Genomic DNA, 23,132 nt, shown 5'->3' with positions numbered 1-23,132 from the left:
TTTTCTCATGGTTTCAGGTCCGTCTCGAGGGGTCTGGTTTCCTTTCCAGCTGTTGGCAAACCTTTACCATAGAGGCTGGATCATATCTTTTAGATTTTGTAGGCTACGTGGTCTGTGTTACAATTATTCACCTCTGTCATTTTAGCATGAAAGCAACCACAGGTAACCTGTAAATGAGATAAGTGTGGCTGTGTTTCAATAAAACTTTACTTAGGGACAAGAATTTCATATAATTTTCATGTATCACTAATATTCTTCTTCTAATCCGCCCCCTCTCATTTAAAAATGTAAACACTATTCATAGTCGTAAAAAAAGCAGGAGGTGAGTTATAGTTTGTTGACCCTTGACTTAGAAAATTTCTGGTAGACAACTAAAAATTGGGTGAGAGTCATCACCAGTTTATTCCCTTTTTCTTGAGTTGTGTCATTTCCTGCGTCAAAGTGGAGTTGCATTACATACATCTTCAACTACATGTGCCTCACAGAAATATACATAAAAAGAGAACTGAATTGTGCAACAGTTCTGCTCAGCCCCCTCCACCTCCCAAATGAGTTCACGGGCACAGCCTTAGAGGAAGCCTGGTTGGGCGAGGGGAATCTGCTCTCCTCTTGGCTGGCCTCAGTTCCTCACAGCATACGTATCTCACTCCATATTCAGTTTGAACATGCATTTTGTGTAAAATACTGTCCCTGACCACGAGCCAACACCTTCATCTGACAATCAACTGACTAAAGAACAATCTATTCAAATGCTGAAGGGTAAGTTGACTGCTGGATTTACTTAATGACATGTTGGTTTTCAGCATTGAAAACCATGCGTCAAATATAATGCACACAGTGTTCATATAATGTATATTATGGAAAATTTAAGAGATTTTTTTTCTCAGTGGTAATTTTAATTATATAAAATTATCCTATTATGAACTAATTTTAGAACCCAGCTACACATAAAGGATGAATCTGTTAATTTTTATTCCTCTAAAAAAAACTCACCAAAGATTACAATAAACTCAATTATTCAACACTCAAGAAAAAAAAAGGGCAGGACAGAGAAGAAACCAAAATTTGGCAAATCGTATTGCAAGCAGCAGGTAACAAAGCAGCTGCTGGTCAGGCATCCACACAGATACACTGGGGTGTTTCTAAGAGTCTATACAGTAATAAAATATTGGCAACATTATGTTCCTAGAAAGGGGCACTAAATTTCCATTACTGTTTGACATAGCAACATCCATCTAGGAAGATGGTAATAAACATTATCTTCATTTTATGAATGAGGAAACTGAGGTCCAGAGAAACATAAGGTAACTTAAAGGCTCAGGATATACTGAGTTGAGTAGTGGGGGTACATAGATTAAAACTCAGTGCTTCACGCATTTTCCATGCTGTCTATAATCCAAAAAAAAAAGAGTGACTAGAATGTCAAGGAATATTCTCTCCTGTGAGACAGCTACAAAGAATACTTAGGGCAGAAACAGATAGAGGGCTTCAATAGCATGAACAATACAGCAAGTGAAAATAGGAAAAAAACTAATCCCAGATACATTCACCCTCAAACACAGATACAGATCTTTAATTTAAAATTGAGTAAGTTTATTCATGGAGAAAATAGTTACAGAATACCCTTAGGATTTTTTTAGTCCAACAATTAAAATTGAATTTAAAAGCCAACGGAACTGTTTACAGACCCAAAAGACATCTGGAGAAACTACTGTTCCTCTTTCCTTGGGTTTATACGTGTTTACCTTTTAGGCAAGAGAGATAGCTGGGACTAATTTCTTTTCTAGGAGATTTGATTTCCAGTTATGTGTATAGGATTCTTCTGTGAAGACCAGAGAAGTCCAAAGGATTCACGTCGATTGGAAGAATTAAGGTAAGACTAATGGTTGGTTCATGGAACCACATTTTACCACAAATCCCTAGATAGGGTGGTGGAAGGAGAATAATGTTTCCCATCAACAAAACTTGAGGTATTTAAAGATGCCATAGACATGGAAAGGCATGGCACTTCTACCTCGCTCAAAGGTGATGGCAAGGCTGAGAAGGCTCTTGTGGAAGGTCATACCCTCTTGGACTTCTCTGTACTTTAGCACCAAAACCTAACCAGGACTGGACAATGTCAAACACTTCTCTGAACAAAGTGGTTAATCAGTTTCCTCTTCAGGATGAGTTCGAAGGCAACAGTGTGATCGGTGATGAGGTTTTCCCTGTCTCTGTTTTTTGGCTTGTCTTGGTGCTAAAGTCGATGGCAATACAAAACAGCACAGCCATTTCCTGTAGAACCTGCCGGAGCAGAAGAATGGGCTCTCCAAGTCTCAGTAGTCAGGGCTTAACCTCGCTCGTTTGACTTGGCTATTGTCATCATCCAGATGGCAGGAACCTTCCGCAGTGATGTCTCTTTTATTCTCCTCCGTGGGTTCCAAAGGGAAGTCCTGACCCACGGCCAGCACCTGCCGGACAGTCATGTTAACGCGAGCAGTCTTCAGGTAGCTGGCGCACACCTGCCAGTCCTCCAGAGAACAGGGCTCCACCACCGAGTCTCTGGGGAGGTCAGCTGGGAGAGGCGCCCCGAGGCAGCCAGGCAGGCTGTCCCCTTCTGCACTGGGAAGGACCCTCGGGACCGCATGGTTCAGCAGGCGGCTGAAACCTGACATCACCATGATGTCACCACTGTGCATAAACATGGGGGTGGGGGCTTCGTCTCTTTTGAGGCCACCCAGGAGAAAGATGGCAGACTGTCCGAAGCTACGAAAAAGAAAAACACCACACAATAGTAAGTTTCTGTTATTAGCCACGGTTGGGAGAGTTAACTGCCAACTGCACTAGTTTTCTAATTTCGGCTTGATACTTATTGCTTCCAAATACTCCTTTTGGGAAGGGAGGTATGTGTGCTGTGTGGCTCATGGGGTCTTACTTCCCCAATCAGGGATGGAGATTAGGCCCATGGCAATGAAAGCACCAAGCCCTAACCAGTGGACTGCCAGGGAAGTCCCAATCCTCCTTTTTAAACTGTGCTAAGATCCTTCTTTTCTGGTTTGGGTCTGTGAGTGACTAGTTCAAGGTCTGCTACCAAAATTTATTAGAGCCCACAGAACTACTGCAAAATAGATTTTGAAGCAATTAAATAAGCAAATAAAAATTTATTTGGGTTTTTTTTTTTTACTAGATATTTATCACTTCTGTTCACTTTAAAGATAAGGCAGTTAGTAAGATTCTGTTCAGGCACTTTCCTGTGAAGATACAGGTGCAGCACTCTGGAAAAATATAAACTTACATTCAGGGAGACAAAGAGAGTAAACTACTTGGACTTCTGTGCTTTCCTCCTCTCTATTTCAAAAAGATCACTCCCTTGTCTTATGTCCTTTACCACTCATCTATTCCACAGACACTGACAATACTTCTAATTATGAAAGACAGAATCCATGCATCTTAAACAGAAATATTAATCATAACTTGGTCATTACCCAAAAGGGCGATGTTAATTTTACTTATGCTACACTGCGAAGATGCCCAGAAGTGAAAGATTATTGAGCTCACCCATTTAAAAAATTTAATGTTTTTATTAATTTAAGCTTAAAAATGCTTTATAAAAAGGAATGAAATGATAAAAAGTAATTCAAAATCCCTAGACCCAACTCACCTGAATGACAGCAGGGGTCTGGAGTGATCTAGTTCAGATCTGTCTACGTGGATCCCCAGTGTGGAGTCTAGTCGGTAGTAATTCAGGATACCTGCTTCAGCTCGGAAACCCTGAAATCCACAGGCAGCAGCTACTTGCTCTGAGAGGAAAGCCAGGTCAGAAGGGAAAGGTGTATAATGATCTGCTGAGTATCTCTTTGATAAAAGCAGGGAAAATAAGAAAAATAAACAATGATCTCAGGAAAAGAGGAGACTGGCATAAGATTAACCACCACTTTAAAACCATCTAATTAAAAAAAAATTAAAAAAAAAAAAAACCATCTAATTTACAGGCAGTGTACTGACCGACAGACTGACAGCGTTCTGTCAGTTTCTGCAGTACAGCAAAGTGACTCAGACACACCCGTGCATGCTTCTTTCTCACATTCTTCTCCGTTACAGTTTATCACCAGATACCGAATACAGTGCCCTGTGCTGTCAGGACCTGTTGTTGGTTCATCCGTTCTGTTTTCAACAGCGTGCACCCGCTAACCCCAAGCTCCCAATCCCTCCTCCCCACCCTGCCTCGAGGCAACCACAAGTCTGTTCTCTACCACAGGTGATATTAATACAGCCCTTAAAAATTTTTTTATTGGAGTACAGCTGATTTACTTTATATTAGTTTCAGATATACAACACAGTGATTCAAAACTTTTGCAGATTATACTCCATTTATAGTTATTGTAAAGTATTGGCTATATTCCCTGTGTTGTATAATATATCCTTATAGCCTATTTCTTTTATACATAAAGCTTTTTATATACAAAAATAAAAGTTTGTCTTCTTAATAGCCACGCATTTTTGAGGGATCCAGTAATCTAATATTGAGCCAATTCAAAACACTGAGCACCTATGATATGGTGGCACTGCGCTGAGCGGTGATAAATCCGACAAATTCACCCTGCACGGAGTCAACATACAAAGCAGTCACACCTCTCTCTCAAAGTCACTTAGTCGTGTCTGACTCTGCGACCCCATAGATTATACAGTCCATGGACTTCTCCAGGACACAATACTGGAGTGGGTAGCCTTTTCCTTCTCCAGGGGATCTGCCCAAACCAGGGATTGGTCCCAGGTGTCCCACATTGCAGGTAGATTCTTTACCAGCTGAGCCACAAGGGCAGCCCAAGAATACTGGAGTGGGTAGCCTATCCCTTCTCCTGCAGATGTTCCCGACCCAGGAATCGAACTGGAGTTTCCTGCACTGCAGGCGGATTCCTTATCAGCTGAGCTACCAGGGAAGCCCACTCTAACCCCAAACATGAGAGTTCTCCTAGGGTAAAAAGGCAAGTCAGAACTCTGCCACTGCCAAGAGGTGCCTACAGAAACACGCCAACTAAATGTAATGTATCCTGGACGGGATCCTGGGACAGAAGGCAGAAAGTTTATCAATTAAAAACTAGTCTGCAACGTAGCTTCATGTGATTTCATTGGTCAATCTGATGGGCTGACATGCTCAAAACATTTAAACTGACTTACGCTGTGGTCAAGTCAGGACCTTAAAATGCAAGTAATTTTCACCACTTACCTTTCTGAACTGCCTCTATTTTCTGTACCTAAGGGTCACAATTCTTTAAGGCCAGAACACTCTCTATACAAAACACACAATCTGAGAACAAGGCAGCAGACAGGTCTGAGGGCCGTGTAAGCCAGCAGCATCCGACACTCTTCCTTGGTCTGATGCTCCTCTCTCAGTCCTCCTGCTATTCAATCAACCTCAGATCTGATTAGAAAAATCAGAGTTTTCTGAAAAGTCTCTGATGGATGGCCAAGCCTCTTCAGTTGGAATCTGTTTTAATTTTTTATTCTCTTTTTTCCTGTACTACAAATAAGAGCTCCTATTTAATTTCTCAAAATTATGAGTGTAGTTAGAGAAGGTTTTCTCTACCATTTTGTTTTAGTCCTTTAAAAGACCAACGACTTACAGCACTCGATCATCTCTGCTATAACAAAACAATTACCTTTTTGGGCTTTTATCCCTATCCAAATTCCCTATGCACTACACTTGTTTCTTGATTCTCTCTTACTTTTCTCTTATTAACCAGTCAGTGTTTTTTGACTAATTTCACACCAAGCTCTTCTTAGTAAGTGAGGCTAACTTTGAGGTCCTTGGAAAAGAACAGTGTCTACAATAAAACTAGTGCCTTAAAAACCAGTGAGCTCACATTTACCGTGTTACTGCATTAACTGCTCGTCACAGTCAGGCACTACTGTAATCACTATAAAGGCATGAATCATTTAATCCTCACAATCATCTGGTGAGGTTAGACACTATTCATATTGAAGGCAGGATTCAAATCCAGGCTGGCTAACCAGAAGAAACCCACATGGCCATTTCCCCAAATACAGATGTCTGGTTTTCCAGTAAAGCTGTATCACTGAAAATAAGACATATCATGAATAGTTCTGAGCAACATTTATTACTATTCTGAGTAGTTAATACATTTATTAATAAGCTGGACTGACTGAAACTATAGAGCTTTTAAAAAGTAACTGGTTAGTAGAAAGACGGTTCATGCCAATTTGATTCAGTTTATCCTCAGAATTAAGTCCTTTTGGTGGCAAACACCTCACTGAGAAAAGTGGCATTAAGATGTCAGCGATAAAGGAGGCATTTTCTGAAGCCCAAGGGTCAGGAAAGAAGAAATTGTACCTCAAGAAAACATGGAACTTTAACTGTAGACATTCTTTCCCATCTCTCCCCTGCACAGACCTTATATAGCAGTCAAAGGAATCTAGATCTTGAAAGTTCTTTTGTGAGTTGATAGAAGAGAACACTGTAAGTACATGGAGCTTCTTTCACTCCATGCACCCATTATGTAGAAAATAATCAACAAACACTAAATAACAATGGAACTAAAGATTATAATTGAAAACTCCTCATGAACACAGGAAAGAAAAATCTGTATCCCTGAAACCTCCCCAGAGAAAGCATCAATGACTTCTGATGAAATAATATAATCTGAGAGCACATGAAAAAGTACTTTTCTCTTGATAAATTATTCATTCCTCTTCAGAGTCTGTTTTAAAAGGATTTTAAAGAAGGGAATATATTAAAGAAACCCTCCCGCAAATGAATAATCTGATACTTTAAGCTTGGCCAGAAAGAAGTCAAACTATGTGGGCCCAAGAAGCATAAAAATGAAAATCAATGAAATTAGCAAGAAAATCTGAATACCTTACTGTCCCAGTTATAATGGTAGCCAAGGGTCACCCAGCGCAGTTTCTCTAGCAAACTTCGGGGTCTCCGTTTATTCACTTCTTTACACCTGCAAAATTGGAGACGATTTATTCATTGCAAATGGCATCAAAAGCATGTTGCATGGATCCCGGAGTCTAAATTTGGTATCTATATAAGCAGTTAGCCAAGATCTCAGGGGAAATTAAAACAGATAAATGAGTTGACCAAGAATGTAATACTACCAAAAATATGCTAGCTATTTTGGGCCCACAAAATATGCTAATTTCTAATCCTTGGCTCTAAATCCTCTGCTGAATGGGATCAAGTTTAAAGCGTGAGTCTCCAGAATATCAATAATGATAAAATGACAACAGAAATGTCTTTACCTATCCATGGAAAATGGGACAAAGAGTCCTATGGATAATTGAAAATTTGGCTAACAGAACACTTACAATTTTGTTTGCTGAAAGCAGGACATGATTAATTACAGCTACCATTATGTCTAGAATGATGGTGGCTTCCTAGCATTGCAGTTTGGGTGGAAAAAAGTTTGGCAAAATATAGTATACAATCAAAAATTACTTTTTTTTAAATTACCTTTTTTTAAAATACCTTCTTTAACCTCACATAACAACTTAAATACCTGAGGCTTAGCTAACAATTAATGGCCACTTTAATTGATCTGGTTTCTAACATTACCTTATTTAAACCACAGGAGGTTTCTATAAAATGGAGGTGTCCTTTCTGTAATTATAATCTAGTCTAATCAAATCTATGGGGTTAACTACTCTTTTTTTTTTTTAAAGCCACACAGCATCGCTTGCAGCATGTTAGTTCCCTGATCAGGGACTGAACCTGGGCCCTCAGCAGGGGGAGCATGGAGTCCTAACCATTGGACCATCAGGGAATTTCTTAACTACTCTTTTTCTAAAGAAGCCTGCTTGCTTGATTCACCTCTAAATATCTAAAAATACAAGAATGCTAGGCCTTCTTGTAAAATACAAGAATCATTTTAGTTTTTCTATGTAATTTACATCATTAATCAATCTTTTTTTAATCTAAGAACCACTACTCTTTAAAGCAGAAAAGACTGGACTGCTTTAAGGAGTTTATATTTTGACAGGAGATGACAGATAAATATAAGAAATGAGGGGAAAATTTAAGGTTGTAGAAAATCTAGCACTAAAATGGATAGCACAAGACCACCAGAATCAGGAGAAGGCAAGTTCAAAGTCAACAGTCTAATTAGTTAAGCCTTCATGGTAAAGTTGGGAGGTTGAGTATGGCATTGAAGAACGGCCGGCATTTAAACAAAAAGTGATGCAGTAGGCAATATAGGGAGAGCATGAGCAGAAGCGAAGGATCTGCTGCAGGCTCACAGTGTAAGCGGCACTCATCTTGATGTCTGATAGCTTACAGGGTCTGTCTGTCCTCAGAGTTTACATTCTAAGGACATTGCAACACAGACATACACCAAGAGCAGTGCATGCTCAGTCGCTCAGTCGTGTCTGACTCTTTGCAACCCCATGGACTGCAGCCCGCCAGGTTCCTCTGTCCATGGGGATTCTCCAGGCAAGAACACTGGAGTGGGTTGCCATGCCCTCCTCCAGGGGATCTTCCCAGGGATCAAACCCATGTCTCCAGCACTGCAGGCGTATTCTTTACCAACTGAGCCACCAGGGAAGCCCCAACACCAAGACCAGTAACTAAATAAAAGAAATGGATCAACTACTAACTTATTTAGCACAACTGTGAAAAAAAGAGGCCCAGCAGGTCCCACTTCTATCCTTTGAAAGGACTATATCAGGTTGGCCCTTGGCCAAGCTCACGGTTCCTATGGTGTCCCTATAAACAATATAGTTTATGCTGAACACGTGCCTTCCTTCTGGGAGTCTGAATTTTGGTACCTGTCAGGCAGAGATTGCCTATGTACCATCCTCCAGTAAAAATCTGGGCACTGGGCTTCTTCAAACCATGCTGATGCTGCTGATTCAGGGACCATACTCTGAGAAACACTATTCTAGCCAAACACACACACACAACCTTTTATTTCTCTCAATAAGAGATCATTTTATTCTTGACAAAGAACCCAAAACCAGACTGATCTGTACAAATAAAGGTAACAAGGCAGCTCTGAAAATTTGATGGTGTTTTAGACATTTGAGGTGACACCAAAAAACTGCTTTTCATCAAAAGATTGGGTCTACTGTTCTTCAAGAACAGGGTATACGCTACTATAACCAACACATACAGTTTATGATCTTAATAATCAAAATTCTAGTAACAACCAAGCATGAAGATATAGCTTGTAACATGAACCTTTAAAATTTTTGTTTTTCTAGGAAACCAAAAAGAACATCTCTTTCTACCTTAACTGTATCACTATACAAAAGGCTTTGGGTTTTGTTCTATATGAATATTATAGAGGGACACTGGTCCAGGATGCGAAAGCAGCCAGAGAAGAGCCATACTTTCACAGGCATTAACTCCAGTTTTCGTAACAGAAGGGAAAAAAAAGTTTAAAATTTGCTTAGTAAAAGATTAATTCTGAGTGTGCCATTTTGAGGAGAAAATGTGTATATGTGTGTTTATATAATGTAGGTATGAAATTCTACCCCTTATTTCATATCCTCTTTTGAAAACCTGACTTCTATTCTTGCTTTTGTATAGGATTTCTGGAAGGAAAGTAGCAACAATTGCTGTAACAATTGCCTTCAAGATGTGAGAGCAGGACTGGCCTGTGCTAGACATTTCTTTTTTTAGTAGCACCTAGGGACTCTTCTGGGCCCCATGGGCGTCCTGGGTAATAAAGATTCCAAAAAATTCATTTGAACAGTGGGAGTAGTATAAGGCTCAAACCAGGTTTCACATGCTCCTTGATCTTTTTCAGGCAGAAAATACTAGGGGGTTAATGAAGGGAAGGGTGGGCTGTTCTTTTTTTAAGCCTGACTTGTCCAAAAGGAAGAAGCCAAGAAGGCTTAGCAGTAATGGAGCTGCTTATCTACCCGAAGGAATGCAGGGAATGTCGCCATCTAACCTAACTTTAAATCTTCACCAATTATCCAGGAGGTTTTCAACCAGGTATGACCCTAATTATTGGTGCTCACTGCAAACAGAAACGTGCTGCCCCTCCAGGCAGCAGCCAGCAGACGATGGATGGGCAAAGCTTGCACCTTCTCCCCTGCTGAACGCCCACTCAGCACTTTGCTCAGTTTCTGTCAGGGGAAAACCTTTATGTAAGTGTTAGCATTTCTCTCAAAAATCTCGTTCTACAGCACTGCTTTCAACTGAACCCAAGCTGTGTGGAAATGAACTCCCGTCCTGCTTGCCCACTCTCCATGCAGTGGGTAAGCACTGGTGTTTTTTCTTCCTTGCCTCCAGGGACATTAGTGAACCAAGTTCTAACTTAGGACAGAAATCTGGAAGTTGTTTATGATAGAAAACCTTCAACATCCTACTACAGGTATTGCGTCTTCAATCATTTTAAAAGATTTAGGGACTGTGTCTTTCACCACTCTGAATATTTCCCTCCACAACCACAGCTTCGGTCCTTCTTCCTTTCCTAGTCTCTCACTTTCATTAAACCTAACGTTGCATCTCAGGTCTCTAGCACTCCAGTTTTTCAGCATTTGAGTGTTTCCAGTTTTGTTTCTCTTCTTAACCTGAATCTCTCAGTAACCAGTGCGAATGGACATCCAATTCTACTGTAACACCCTTTCGCTATCTTGCAAGTGTTAGTTTTATCTCATCTTCCACTTTCTGTTCTAAACCTTCACCATTTATCTCAAGTCCTCAGTCCTGCCCCTATTCCCTTCCAGGACAAAGAGAATACAGACGCCCACTCAAAAGATCCAGTTAATGATTTCAACTTCCCTCTCCTACACCTCTATGCTGTTTGAAATCCTTACTCTGTCCTTCCTTCCTGGTTTCAGCAGTGGTCTTATTGCTTTCCATTAAGGCCCATTCTCCACCTACACTGTCTCCCATTTCCCTGATGTAGTTGCTGAGGCCTTTCTCCATTATCTTTCTTCTCGTATTTCCAACCTTCCTTTTTATTTGTTTCTTCCTCTTGATCCTGTAAAAAATGTTCAACATTTCCACAAACTTAAGAAAAAAAACAACAAAAAACACTTTTCACACCTGACCTCTTAGTTAGGCACCCTAAGTCCCGCCTCTGTCTGCTCCATAGCTCTCCTTCTCTCCATGATTAAATCATCCCAAAGGACTCAACATCAGCTGCCCCCACTCTCTCTTCTCACTTAGATCTCACTTTTGCTTACACTTTACAAAAACTACTTTAGTTTCAATGATACCATTTAATCATCAGATCCTAAGTCCTGGTCCTTGTCTTGTTTTGGAAACACTTTCCTACCTTGGCTTTCCAATAGTGATTTTTTTCACCCAGACCTGACGCTCCCTAGGCCCAGTTGCCTCTCTGTATGTTTTTCATAAACAAACAAACAAAACGCCACCTCACTCCCACTGCTGCTTTATGATGACGGTCGTCCCGTCTAACTCCCATATCCCTCTGTCTCTCACTTGATTCCTAAACCTTGCTCAGCTCTCTATTTCCAAAGGCAGAGACATCTCCATGTGGATACTCCACAGGCATTTCAAAAACAATAAGCCCCAAATTACACTAAGGATTATCTTTGCTCACTCTCTTCCTCCAATCTTTTTTCCATTAAAAATCTCAGTATATAATATTCCAATGAACATGGAGGTGCAGATATATTTCTGGGATAATGATTTTGTTTCCTTTGGATATAAACTTAGAAGGTGAACTGCTGGATCATACAGTAGTTCTATATTCAGCCATTAAAAAGGGAAATCTTGTCATTTGTGACAACATGGATAAAACTGGATGGCATTATGCTAAGTGGAATAAATCAGGGAAAGACAAATACTGTATGATCACAGTTCTATGTGGAATCTAAAAAATCTGATACAGAACAGATTGGTGGTTGCCAGAGACAGCGGGGAGGTGGGGTGGGGTGTGTGTGTGTGTGTGTGTGTGTGTGTGTGTGTGTGTGCATGACATGGGGTGGGGTGTGTGTGTGTGCGCACGCGCGTGTGTATGACATAGGTAAAGGCAGTCAAAAGATAAAAACCCGTCATAGGAAGAGAGGTTCTGGAGGTGTAAAGTACCACATGTGTGCTGAGTCATTATCGACTCTTTGCGGTTCCATGGACTGCAGACCACCCCATGGAATTTTTCAGGCAAGAATACTGGAGTGGGTAGCCATTCTTTTCTCCAGGAGATTTTCCTGACCCAGGGATCAAACCCACGTCTCTTGTGTCTCCTGCACTGGCAGGCAAGGATTACCACTAGTACCACCCGGGAAGCCCAATGGACAGTGTAGTGACTATAGTTAACACTGTATTGTATATTTGAAAGTAGTTGAGAATAGAAATGTTCTTAAAACAAGAAAAAGAAATTGTAATGATGTGAGGTAACTGATGTTAATGAAATTTATTGTGATAATCATTTGAAATTATACACGTATTAGATCATTATGTTGTACACCTTGGATAACACAATGTTATATGTCAATTATATCTCAATAAATCTGGAACACCCCCCACTTTGCCCAAACTTAATCTACCTGCCACTTAGAAATCTGTGTTTAATCCTTAACTACTTTTCTGTCACTTTTCATAGTCTTCTGCTTACCAAGTCTTATAGAAAATGTCTCTACCAGACCCGCATTATCTTTTGCATGCGTTAGTAAGCTAAATTCTTAACTGTGCTTTCTGCAATGATTAAATTTGTAGTCCATTTTCTGCACTGTCACAAAAATTCTCTAAAGTGAAAAATCTATTACTAATCTTAAATTCCCCATTTACAAGGACAAAGTCCACATTTTCTTATTGTGAAAAAAATTCATATTTTATGGCAAGACAAGAAAAATTTAAACATAAAAAAAAATTCTCTGCCTTTAGGCTCCCTCTCTCCCCTTTACTATGCATTGTGTATCTGTATTATGCATTGATCAAACCTCCCCCACTGGCAGAAATACCTGCTCATATAAAGAGTAACATTCTCCCAGATTCAATATGATAATTCCTTAAAAGATAACATTCCTTTTTGATCTTGTAAGGGGATGCTTAGAAACAGACTCTGTAAACTGTCAATAATCCATCATTTCATACCTAGCTCTCTGTCTCAGAAAACTTATGCAACTGTGCCTTGACTTCTAACAGCTTCTAACAAGTTCTTGGAGCTTTCTCACATGCTATTTCCAGGTAGTAATCCTCAGCTTGGTTCAAATACAATATTTCCACTTCTTTCTTAGATCAGTTAATTTTTCATCAACACTATACGGCATGGAAACCCCCTTATAATCTGGCCCTAACCTTTCGAGTTTTGTCTCCAAGCATTTCCTACAGGGTATCCTACCTTCCGTCTTTCATGGCTACGTCCCGACCACGCAATTTTCTGCGATGCTCTTTCCTCTCCTGCTCGACTCTCGACGTTTCTAATTTGCTTCTTCACACACAGTTTAAACACTTCTTCAGGAAGTGGACTCAGTCTCTCACGCCTCTACAGTGCTCACACAGAACTCTGCCACTTCCTCTATTAAAGCGTCCAGTTTTAGTGCTGTAAATATGTTATCAAAGTACTTGAATTCCTCCTTAAATAGTCTCTTCCTCAAAGGCAGGGGCTGAGTTTTAATCTTCATATCTATGCTAGCACCAAGTATTTCCTAAAGAATAAATATACATTATTTAATAAATGAATGAAAATAAAATATAAGGATACTATATACAGTCTTTAATCAATCATTCTCAAGTTTAGCATTATACTTTTACTGGGCTAGCAGAGAAGCTAACAATTTACTTAAAATTAATATTTACTCAGCACCTTCCAATACATACAAAGAACTGTGGTTGGCACCAAGGCTACAAAATTTTCAAGGTCTGGGGGAGGGGGCAGGGCAGACAGTGGGAGAAGGGGCAGATGCCGGGATTCGTTATGATACATGCTATAACAGCATCATAAACAGTCTTAAAGAAGAAGAAAGGGCAAGGGGTTAATTCTGCTTCCATACAGAAAATATCAATGGAAAAAAGCCTTCACCTACATAGAACACAAAAATGGATACAAAGCATTGCATAAGCTAACTTATGAAATAAATAAAGCAAAGTTCTCTTATTTAAATGTACATTTTCCCTCGTCTTATTGTTTGAAGTTATTTTTGAATAGATAATATATTCAAAAAATTCAAGAGGTATAAAAAAGTATCCATTAACCAATGAATTCTACAAATATGAACAGGAGCTGAGGGGGGACAGTCAGATTGTGTAGGCCTTACAGCCTTGATAAAGACATTTGATTTTGTTCCAAGTGTGATGGGACTGTACACAAAGAATTTGACTGGTATTTTTCCCTGGTTCTTTAAAGCAAGCTTTTAAACCCTTGGAATTTCTGGAAGGGATAGGAGTATCTGTTATTTACTCTGGACCCTAAGACCACGCCTGAGTTTATGCTTAGAGATGACTCAGGATGTGGGTCTGTCAAGCTAGAAAGTGGTATTAGGCAGGTAGACTGAGTTCTGAGTTCAATCATGATTCAATCAATCATGCTCAAGTGGTGAAACTCCAATTAACACTGCAAACATCAGGCCTCGGGGGAGCTTCCTGTGAGAGCCACATGTCCTGATTCCCTGGGAAGAGGACACGGAAGCTCTGCGTTCAGGATCCTTTCAGACATCACTCTGTAGGCTCTTCACTGGATGGCCCTGATCTGTACTTTTTATAATAAAATTATAATCATAAGTATAATGCTTTCTTGAGTTTTGAGAATTGTTCCACTGAGTGAAGGGAGATCACGGGTTCTAAGACATCATGGGAATTCCCCTGAATTTGTACCCAGTTGGTCAGAAGTGTGCACAGACTGGGGGTCTCCCAAACTCGGAGGTGGTGTCTGTGTTGACTCTGGATGGTGTGCATCAGAATTGAATGCTTTTGAACTGTGGTGTTGAAGAAGGCTCTTTGAGAGTCCCTTGGACTGCAGGGAGGTCCAACCAGTCCATCCTAAAGGAGATCAGTCCTGGGTGTTCACTGGTAGGACTGATGCTGAAGCTGAAACTCCAATACTTTGGCCACCTGATGCGAAGAGCTGACTCATTTGAAAAGACCCTGATGCTGGGAAAGATTGAGGGCAGGAGAAGGGGACGACAGAGGATGAGATGGTTGGACGGCATCATCGACTGAATAGACATGGGTCTGGGTGAACTCTGGGAGTTGGTGATGGACAGGGAGGCCTGGCGTGCTGCAGTTCATGGGGTTGCAAAGAGTTGGACACGACTGAGAGACTGAACTGATACTGATACTGCAGATAAGAACTATACAAGATGTGACATGATTTTCATACTCTATGTAGAAAACAGATTCTATGTAGAGAGAGACAAGAGCAGACACAAGAGCAGACGGGTTAGGAGGCCATTGCAGTTAAGTGATGGTGGCTTTAGACTAGGGTGGATGTGATGGAGATACCAAGGCATGATTTTATTCATTATGACTGTAGATGCTATTGTATTTGTTGGAGGGCTGGAGGTGGGATTTCTCAATGGCTGTTTAGTGCCTGATTCTACTACTGGGTCTGTCACGTTTGATCTCCTGTTGACACTCAGGTTGTTTCTCATCCTCTCCCCTCCATTATAAACCATGCGATAATAAAGCTGCTTACAGAGAGACACTTAGGTGATGTAAAATCCTGCTGACAGACACTTATGCTGTTTCTCACTCCCCCCATCACAAGCAATGCTGCAATAAAGATGCTTACGCCCAACTATTGTACTCTTTGTGTGAGGATCTCTAGCTACATCATTCACTGACAACAAACTCTGAACAAAACATAAAATTGGGGTGCCCTAATTTTGTGAACAGATCTATTTTTGCTTATATGTCCCAAATATTTCATTTTCTACTTATAAGTTTCTTCTGCCCCGACCACAGAAACCTAGAAAGTTAAAATTGAAAGGATTCTTAGAGGTCCTCTAATTCAGTGGTTCTTACTGTGAATGTAACAGTAGATAACCAAAATCTCTAGGGAAATCTTTTTGAACCACAGACCCTTTCCCTTTCTGATACACCCTGGGAAAGTGGGAGAACTGGCAAGTACTGTCTAGGTGACTCTGACCAAGATCCAGCCACTCTGAATGGCTATCCAGTCCAATCCCTGTATTCCAGATGAGGAAACTGAAACATCTGTCCTACAGTGACAGAAGGAAAAGTAGGTCCTAATTGATTTTCAGGGCTGGCAGCAATGTCTGAGCATATCAATTTCTTCCAACCCTTGACAACAGAAGGTATAACCATCACATTTTGTATTTTTTCTAATTTATTAGACCAAAAAAAAAAAGGTATCTCACCATTGTTTACAGGATGATTTATTACAGAGATTCATCTGAGCTATCTTAGAAGATGACAACTGGCATTTCAAGAGAATCATTTGTTAGAAACAACAAAAAAAATCAATTTTTTGAAAACAGAGGCTGGTTTAGGTAACAAACTCTGAGCTCTCTAATTTCACTCAGCCAGGACCTTCCTCTACTTGCTCTCAATTCTACAGAAGACATATTTAATAACAGGATTTTCCTCACTGCTTTCGCTTGTAATGTAACCTACAGACCAAGAGGATTTTTAAAGGAAAACCAATGCATTTTACTGTTATTTTCCTTTCAGCTTAAGAAAATCATCTATTTCCCTGTTAGAATTAATATAACATAGTTTCTGAAAACTGTATCATTAAACAATGACAGTTTCTGAAAATTAAGTCCAAACAACACACACAAAACTGGTACAAAGGTTTTAACAGGCTGTTCTAAGGCATTCTCACGTATCATCTTGTTTAACCCTAGCACTATCACGTGAGGAACAGACTGCTATGAGGCACAGAAAGGGTAAACCGCTGAAGTCAACAAAGCCGTAAAGCTCTGCCCCGCTGGCAGAGCCAGGACCTGAACCCAGGCGACGGGCTCTGGAACCAGTGCTTTACTTCACCACCCTCCTTACAATCTGGCCCCGACCAACCTTTCTGGTGTCACCTCTTGCCAATCCTATTCAGGACTTTCGGGAAGCATCTTCCATCATCCACCTTCAAGCTAGCCACTTACTTGACCATACTCATTATCTTACAAACTCTATCCCTGTACTTTCCGAATTGTATTTAATTCTATGTGCACATGTCTCTGTCCTTGACTAACCTACAACTCCTTGAAGGCAGGAACTGTGTCTTTTCTGTCTTGAATCTCTAACACTTAAGCACAGAATCTGACATAGCAGAAACTCAACAGACAGTTGCTGAATGAACACATGAATGTATACCTTCTGTGCTCCTGTATCAGAGAACAAGTTACTCTGTCTTTGCTAAGGCTGCTTTCTCTATCCCAAACAGCCTTTTTGCTATTCTGACGTGTAAACACCTAATTGTTTTTGAAGATTCATTTCAAATGGATAGAGGAAAAAAAGAGGATAATGGGCCCAATTAAAAATCATTTTTCCTTCTTTGACACCTCTTCCCTGCCTGTAAGAATTACTTCTTCCTCTGATTCCCCACAGCATTTTCATAAACACCTATCCTAACACTTTCTGAGCTCTGTTATCTTATTCCTGTTGATAGAGTTCCTGCCACAGACTATGCACTCCTGAGTGCAGAGACAGTGTCTTGTTTATCTTTGTACTGTGTATCTCCAATGCTTAGCATCATGTCTGGCACACAACTGACCCTCAAAAAATATCTGTAGAATAAATGAAATGCTGAAACAACATTAAGGCACAAAGACTAGTTTTCATGAAGAAACTGCTGACCAACATGAAACAGATAGTAATACTGACTTCATCTAGGAGAGCAGAAGAGCTTTTAGTGTTACTCTCTTCAGGATACTATAAAGCTTCAAAGGAACTCTCTTCACGCAGAAAAAAGGGTGAAGCTGAATAAAAATGAATTGTCTAATGATTAATGAGGATGAACTCATTATCTAAGCTATGATAAGCTAAACTTTAAAAATGGATCTCAATTTACTATAACTGTCAAAGCGTCTGTCCAAATGTTCCTGGGGGAAAGAATATAACTGTGCTGTATTTGAGTGGACATCAGAGAAAAAAAAGCAGATCAGTTACTTTCACTGAACTATTATAGAGTAGTCCCTTTAAAGACCTGTAATGACCTGAGGTGAATACTGATGGTTTATTGTGACTGGGATGACTTACCTTAGAAACTCCTTGCTCTGTTCCCACAAATCCTGGGTCTCTTCTTTAGTCATATGCTTATCCAGGTTACATACATTAGGTTTCCGGGAGTATAACTTAAGGCACTGCTTTACCCAATGCCACTGGTAGCCTGGGAGGAAGGGGTTTGAGATAAAAATAAATCCTATATGGAGATGGACAAGAGAAAAAGGAGAGGAGGAAATTATCCATCAGTTAATCAGATCATTTATTTTTGTTGACATCTTTACACCCCCTACTTTATTATTTATTCCACACCTCCTTTTGCTAATGCTTCCACACATAAACATAAATTTTCATTCTTACACTCCAGTTTTAGAGGAAGAGGCGTTCCTTCAACTTAATAAAAAGCTGTTTTGATGATGGTCACCAGACATCTATCACTATGCAATTATCTCTGGCTTTCTGAGTTATTCTCAAGAGAAACAAGTATTACAATTATAATTATTAATTGTGTTACCCCGAAGCAAACTTCAGAACTAAAACTGCCAAGTCACCCTTCAAATTTCACCAAGTATCATTTACAGAGGTGGAAGCTGCTTCCTGCAGTTACTATGTCTCTGATATCTCAGTGTTGCCTTTTTGCCTTTTCTGTTTTCTAATATCTGGCTAATTATTATTTTTTTAATATTATATTATCTCAGAACAATTGTTGTGATTTCTGCCTCTTTTGAACTTTGACTACTGTAACAGGGAAGAAAGACGGTATGGACATCTGTCCAGTATGCAAACACCTAGCCATCTCTCCTCTGTAAAAGACGAATTAACAATGCTAACTGGAATCATATGCATAGTTAACGATTCACTCATCAACGTTCAACAAACATACACTGTATGGACTTTCTTAAGAATTAAAGACAGATGAAAAATTCTGTCCCAAGAAGCACCTGGAGACAGAGCAGTAGAGATAGTTATACAGATAATGCCTTTTAGAAGTCTGGCTATGAAGGGAAACAAAGGCTGAGAAGGAGCCATAGAAGAATAAGGGGAGAGTTTGGAAAGACCTAAGCATGCTTATAGATGATGAGCAAAGAGCCAGCAGAAAGGAACTGGCTGAATATAGGAGAGGGAAAAGGAACAGAGGGAGGTCTTGAAAACTGGAAGGGGTAGAAGGCAGGATCAAAAGGTGAAGAGACTGGTTCTGAACAGAAGGGATCCCTCTTCTTCTAAAATTCAGGACAGGAATGAACACTCACTTAGAAGTGTGGAGGTCATTTTTGTATTTCATGTATAAGTCAAATTCTCCAAATAATTTTAAGAATGATAGAACTGTTGATATTTTGGAGAAAAAAAAAGACATGAGAAAAATTTCCAATAAATGACTGTTATCACTACTTTACAAAATAAGAATATTATAATACTCTCAAAGATATCACATTAAACAAAGAATACTTCCGATCTAATTCAGGTTTGAGCAGTGACAGGAAATTGAACACTTTTATAGGCAGTTGGTTCCAGACAACTGCTGTCTTCCTTTTATGGAGTAAAAATTTGCCTAATTTTAATTTTTCATGCATTGGTCTTAGGTCCTGACACATACAGCAACCCCAAATCAGTTTTCAATTCTTCTTGATAAATGCCTCTAACTAGGTAGCTAACATTTACTGAGCATTTACTATGTGCCAGAAACTGACCTGAGTACTTTACACGTACACTCACACTGAATCCTATCCTTATAAAGTGGGTACTATCTTTCGACACATTTTACATATAAAGAAACTGAGGCCAAGAGATTAAGAAACTTGCTCAAGATCACACAGTACGAAGTGGTAGAGCCAGGACATGAACCCACAGAGTCTGGTGTCAGACCTTAATCACCAGTATGCACTATTTTCCACCTGTTTCTATGTAGGATAATGTTTGATGTTATCATGGTCCCCCTCAGGTCTACCCTACCCAAGACTCAGTCTCTGGTCTTCAGACCCATCACCCTCCTGCTCACTCTTGTAAGGACAGCTTGTGGTTTACTCAGGTCCCTTTAGAATATGCAGGATCCTGAAGTAAACATAATCCTTCTGATCAAGTCAGAGTAAGGTAAGACTCATTTCCCATGTTATGGACATTGTACTTCTATCAAATGCAGCTTATATAATGGCAGGAAAGACAGAATAAAGTCTTTAAGGACATAATGAAGTACCAACTCAAATGATGTAGCTTAAGTGTGAAATCCCAGAAAACTTCAAATACCAAGTAGAGGCATACCTCACAGATACTTTGACTTTTAGACCACTGAAATAAAGCAAGTATTGCAAGTCACAAGATTTTTTGTTTCCCAGTACAACAAAATTTATACTATACTGTATTCTATTTATGCAATAACATTATGTCTAAAAAACGATGAACACACTTTAATTAAAAGTTTTATTTATTTGGATTATATAAAACAATGCTGAAAAACACTAACCATCATCTGAGCCTTTAGTGAGCTGTAACCTTTTTGCTGGTGGAGGGGCTGAAATATTATGAGAATCACCAAAATGTGACAGAAACACAAAGTGAGCTAATGCTGTTGGAAAAAAAAAAAAGACTTGCTTAACCCAGGGTTGCCACAAAACTTCAGTTTGTAAAGATAAAACTATCTGTGAAGCAAAATAAAATAAGGTATGCCTATATTCCAACACGGACAACAGAAAACCAAACTTTGTAGCCTGAACAATCTGGTAAACATGGCCATGAAGACAGGATCAAGGCCTGAAAGGTAAAGGGCCGCCTTCAGGAATAAAAGGGGCACAAAACAGTACTGATGACAAACGCTCATCTATTGAAACGCACGAAGAGCAGTGCTTTCATATATAAAAGCCACCACTCAACCCCTTCCTTGGTGACTTCAGACACAAAAGTGCATGTGGCCTTTTATAGAAGCATGAAAGTTGTTATCTCCTTCCATGATAGCAACATATACACTTTAGTTGTCATAATGTATTAATAGCTGTAACACAGACCTGGCTCTTGGAACAACAAAAAAACTACATTTTCAAAGGAATTTCTCTTGCTTTTGACCTGCATTTGAAATCACAAGTGAAATGTTAACTTTATGTCTTTGAGGAACAGAAGGGAGATATAAGATCATCTGGCCAAATAAGGCATTATATACTTTCTAAATGTTTCATGATAATTAATCGACAATGGCCCCATGAGCCTAGAAAAAAGGTTAATAACATTACCCACTTTTCATTACTATCTTAATTTTTCTATCTGTAAAGTGAACTACCTGACATCACTGAAATTCAAAAATCTAGATTATTTCACCTTATAGGACTTTTGATTTCATTAACTGTAGTTCTCTATTCAAAAATTCAGTCTTGATAACAGCAACAGCTTTTAAGTTGTTACATCATTTGTGAATGTAGGGATTTTGTGACTGGAGTGAATGTGATGCGTTACTCTATCAATTCGAAGTGCTTCTTCAGTTCAGAGCTGTGGCAGGGAGCCCAGAGTCAGGGTTCTAATCTTTGATTTGCACCTGGTTTGTCACTTCCTGCACTATAAGGCACACATTACTGACTCCTGTTCTATCCTATGAAAATGCCAAATAAATGGACATCTTAGACAAGGAAGAATTCAGGAGGGGTTTGGGAGCAAAACATTTGTACATTTAGTTTTCTTCTTTGTCTATTTACTCCTTCTCCAAAATTAGACAAATGATTGAGTAATTTTTGCCTCCTAAGCTCAACTGAACTCACCAGGATAGCCTTGGAGTCCGTAGGCTTGCCACTTGCTGACCGGCTGAAGTCCTGCTCTGAGTGCATCATGGTCACTGACTGAGGACAAATTTAGCTGAGATTTGACCACCTGACAGGAAGGAAACAGAAGTCAGCAGGCTAAAGCTATTTCACAGGTTAATTCTGAGAATCTCAAACCTCTAAACGCATTTCTGATGTGCAGCAGTTAGGAGTCTTAAGTTTGGGGTCCTAAATCAACCCTGAATATTTACTGGAAGGAATGATGCTAAAGCTGAAGCTCCAATACTTTGGCTGCCGGATGCCAAGAGCCAACTCAAGGGGGCAGCAGAGGATGAGACGGTTAGTAGCATCACTGACTCAATGCATAAGAATTTGAGCAAACTCCAGGAGGTGGTGGAAGACAGAGGAGCCTAGCATGCTGCTGTCCATGGGGCTGCAAAAAGTCGGACACAACTTAGCGACAGAACAACAACAACAAACTTAGTTCTACCATTTATTTGATGTAAGACTTAGATGAGCCACTTAACATCTTAGATCCTCAGTTTCCTCATCTATGTACTAATAAACACAACACAGCTATACAAAATTGAAGTCGTTATGAGGAGCTGACCTACTCTGGCCTTTAACACTATCATCTCCTATGATACCACACCTTTGTGATTTTTTTTTATAAGATTCTGAATTATCAAAGGTGTTTGGTATATGGACTACCTTTGGTTAGGACTAACAATAATGCTTCTGAGGAAATTGAACCACGGTGTTTAAACAGGGCTTTGAGGAACACCAGGCTGGAGTGCTCTAGTCAGAAAAAAAATCTTTCAATAAAACACTAGGAATTTTGTCTACTAAAAGCACCATAGTTGCTCTCTTTTAGGTGAAACTTCTAACCGAAACTCCTAACTTTTTATCTTTGTGAATTACTTATAAATTAAACTTTTAAGGGACCTATGGAGGCTTCCTGGCATTTAAGAGTATCTTAAGAGACTTCCCTCGTGGTTCAGTTGTTAAGAGTCCGCCTGCCAACGCAGGGGACACAGGTTCAATTGCTGGTCCGGGAACATTCCACATGTCAGGAGGTAACTAAGTCCCTGAGCCACAACTGCTCAGCCCATCGCTTCCGAGCGCTCCGCTCCTCTCTCCGTACCTTGGGGGCACCAGGTCCCGTGCCGCGGGCTGCGTGGGACACCGAGAAGTCGATGACCCCTCCCAGGTCTGCGGTTCCGGGACGGCTCTGCCGGTAAAAGCGGAAAAGCTTCCTAAACGCGTCCTCCCCAGGTTCCGCTGCCAGCGTCGCCACGGAGCCCACTGCCGCCGCCATCTTCCCCATCTCGTTGCCCAGCCTCTCCTGACCCGGA

The 23,132-nt window shown here is 40.1% G+C and overlaps 1 protein-coding gene across 2 annotated transcripts; it reads right to left on the bottom strand.

Moving 5' to 3' along the window:
* Nucleotides 1–1,571: 1,571 nt before the first annotated feature.
* Nucleotides 1,572–23,122, bottom strand: ALKBH1 (alkB homolog 1, histone H2A dioxygenase). 2 transcript variants are annotated; one of them, XM_043919203.1, is made up of 6 exons: nucleotides 22,922–23,122; nucleotides 21,778–21,886; nucleotides 18,077–18,239; nucleotides 6,857–6,947; nucleotides 3,641–3,834; nucleotides 1,572–2,745 (listed from the first exon to the last, which is right to left on the bottom strand). In XM_043919203.1, the coding sequence occupies exons 1-6, from the start codon at nucleotides 23,102–23,104 to the stop codon at nucleotides 2,316–2,318; spliced, it is 1,170 nt and encodes a 389-aa protein (XP_043775138.1). In that variant the 5' UTR covers nucleotides 23,105–23,122; the 3' UTR covers nucleotides 1,572–2,315. The 2 variants fall into 2 exon arrangements, with proteins under 2 accessions (XP_043775138.1, XP_043775139.1); XM_043919204.1 differs by having other exon boundaries at nucleotides 18,077–18,206.
* Between the last annotated feature and the right edge of the window lie 10 nt (nucleotides 23,123–23,132).

The sequence above is a fragment of the Cervus elaphus genome, chromosome 12 (genome assembly GCF_910594005.1).
Source record: "Cervus elaphus chromosome 12, mCerEla1.1, whole genome shotgun sequence".
NCBI lineage: Eukaryota > Metazoa > Chordata > Mammalia > Artiodactyla > Cervidae > Cervus > Cervus elaphus.
Note: the sequence above shows the minus strand (reverse complement) of the source record. Positions and strands in the feature narration are given on the sequence as shown.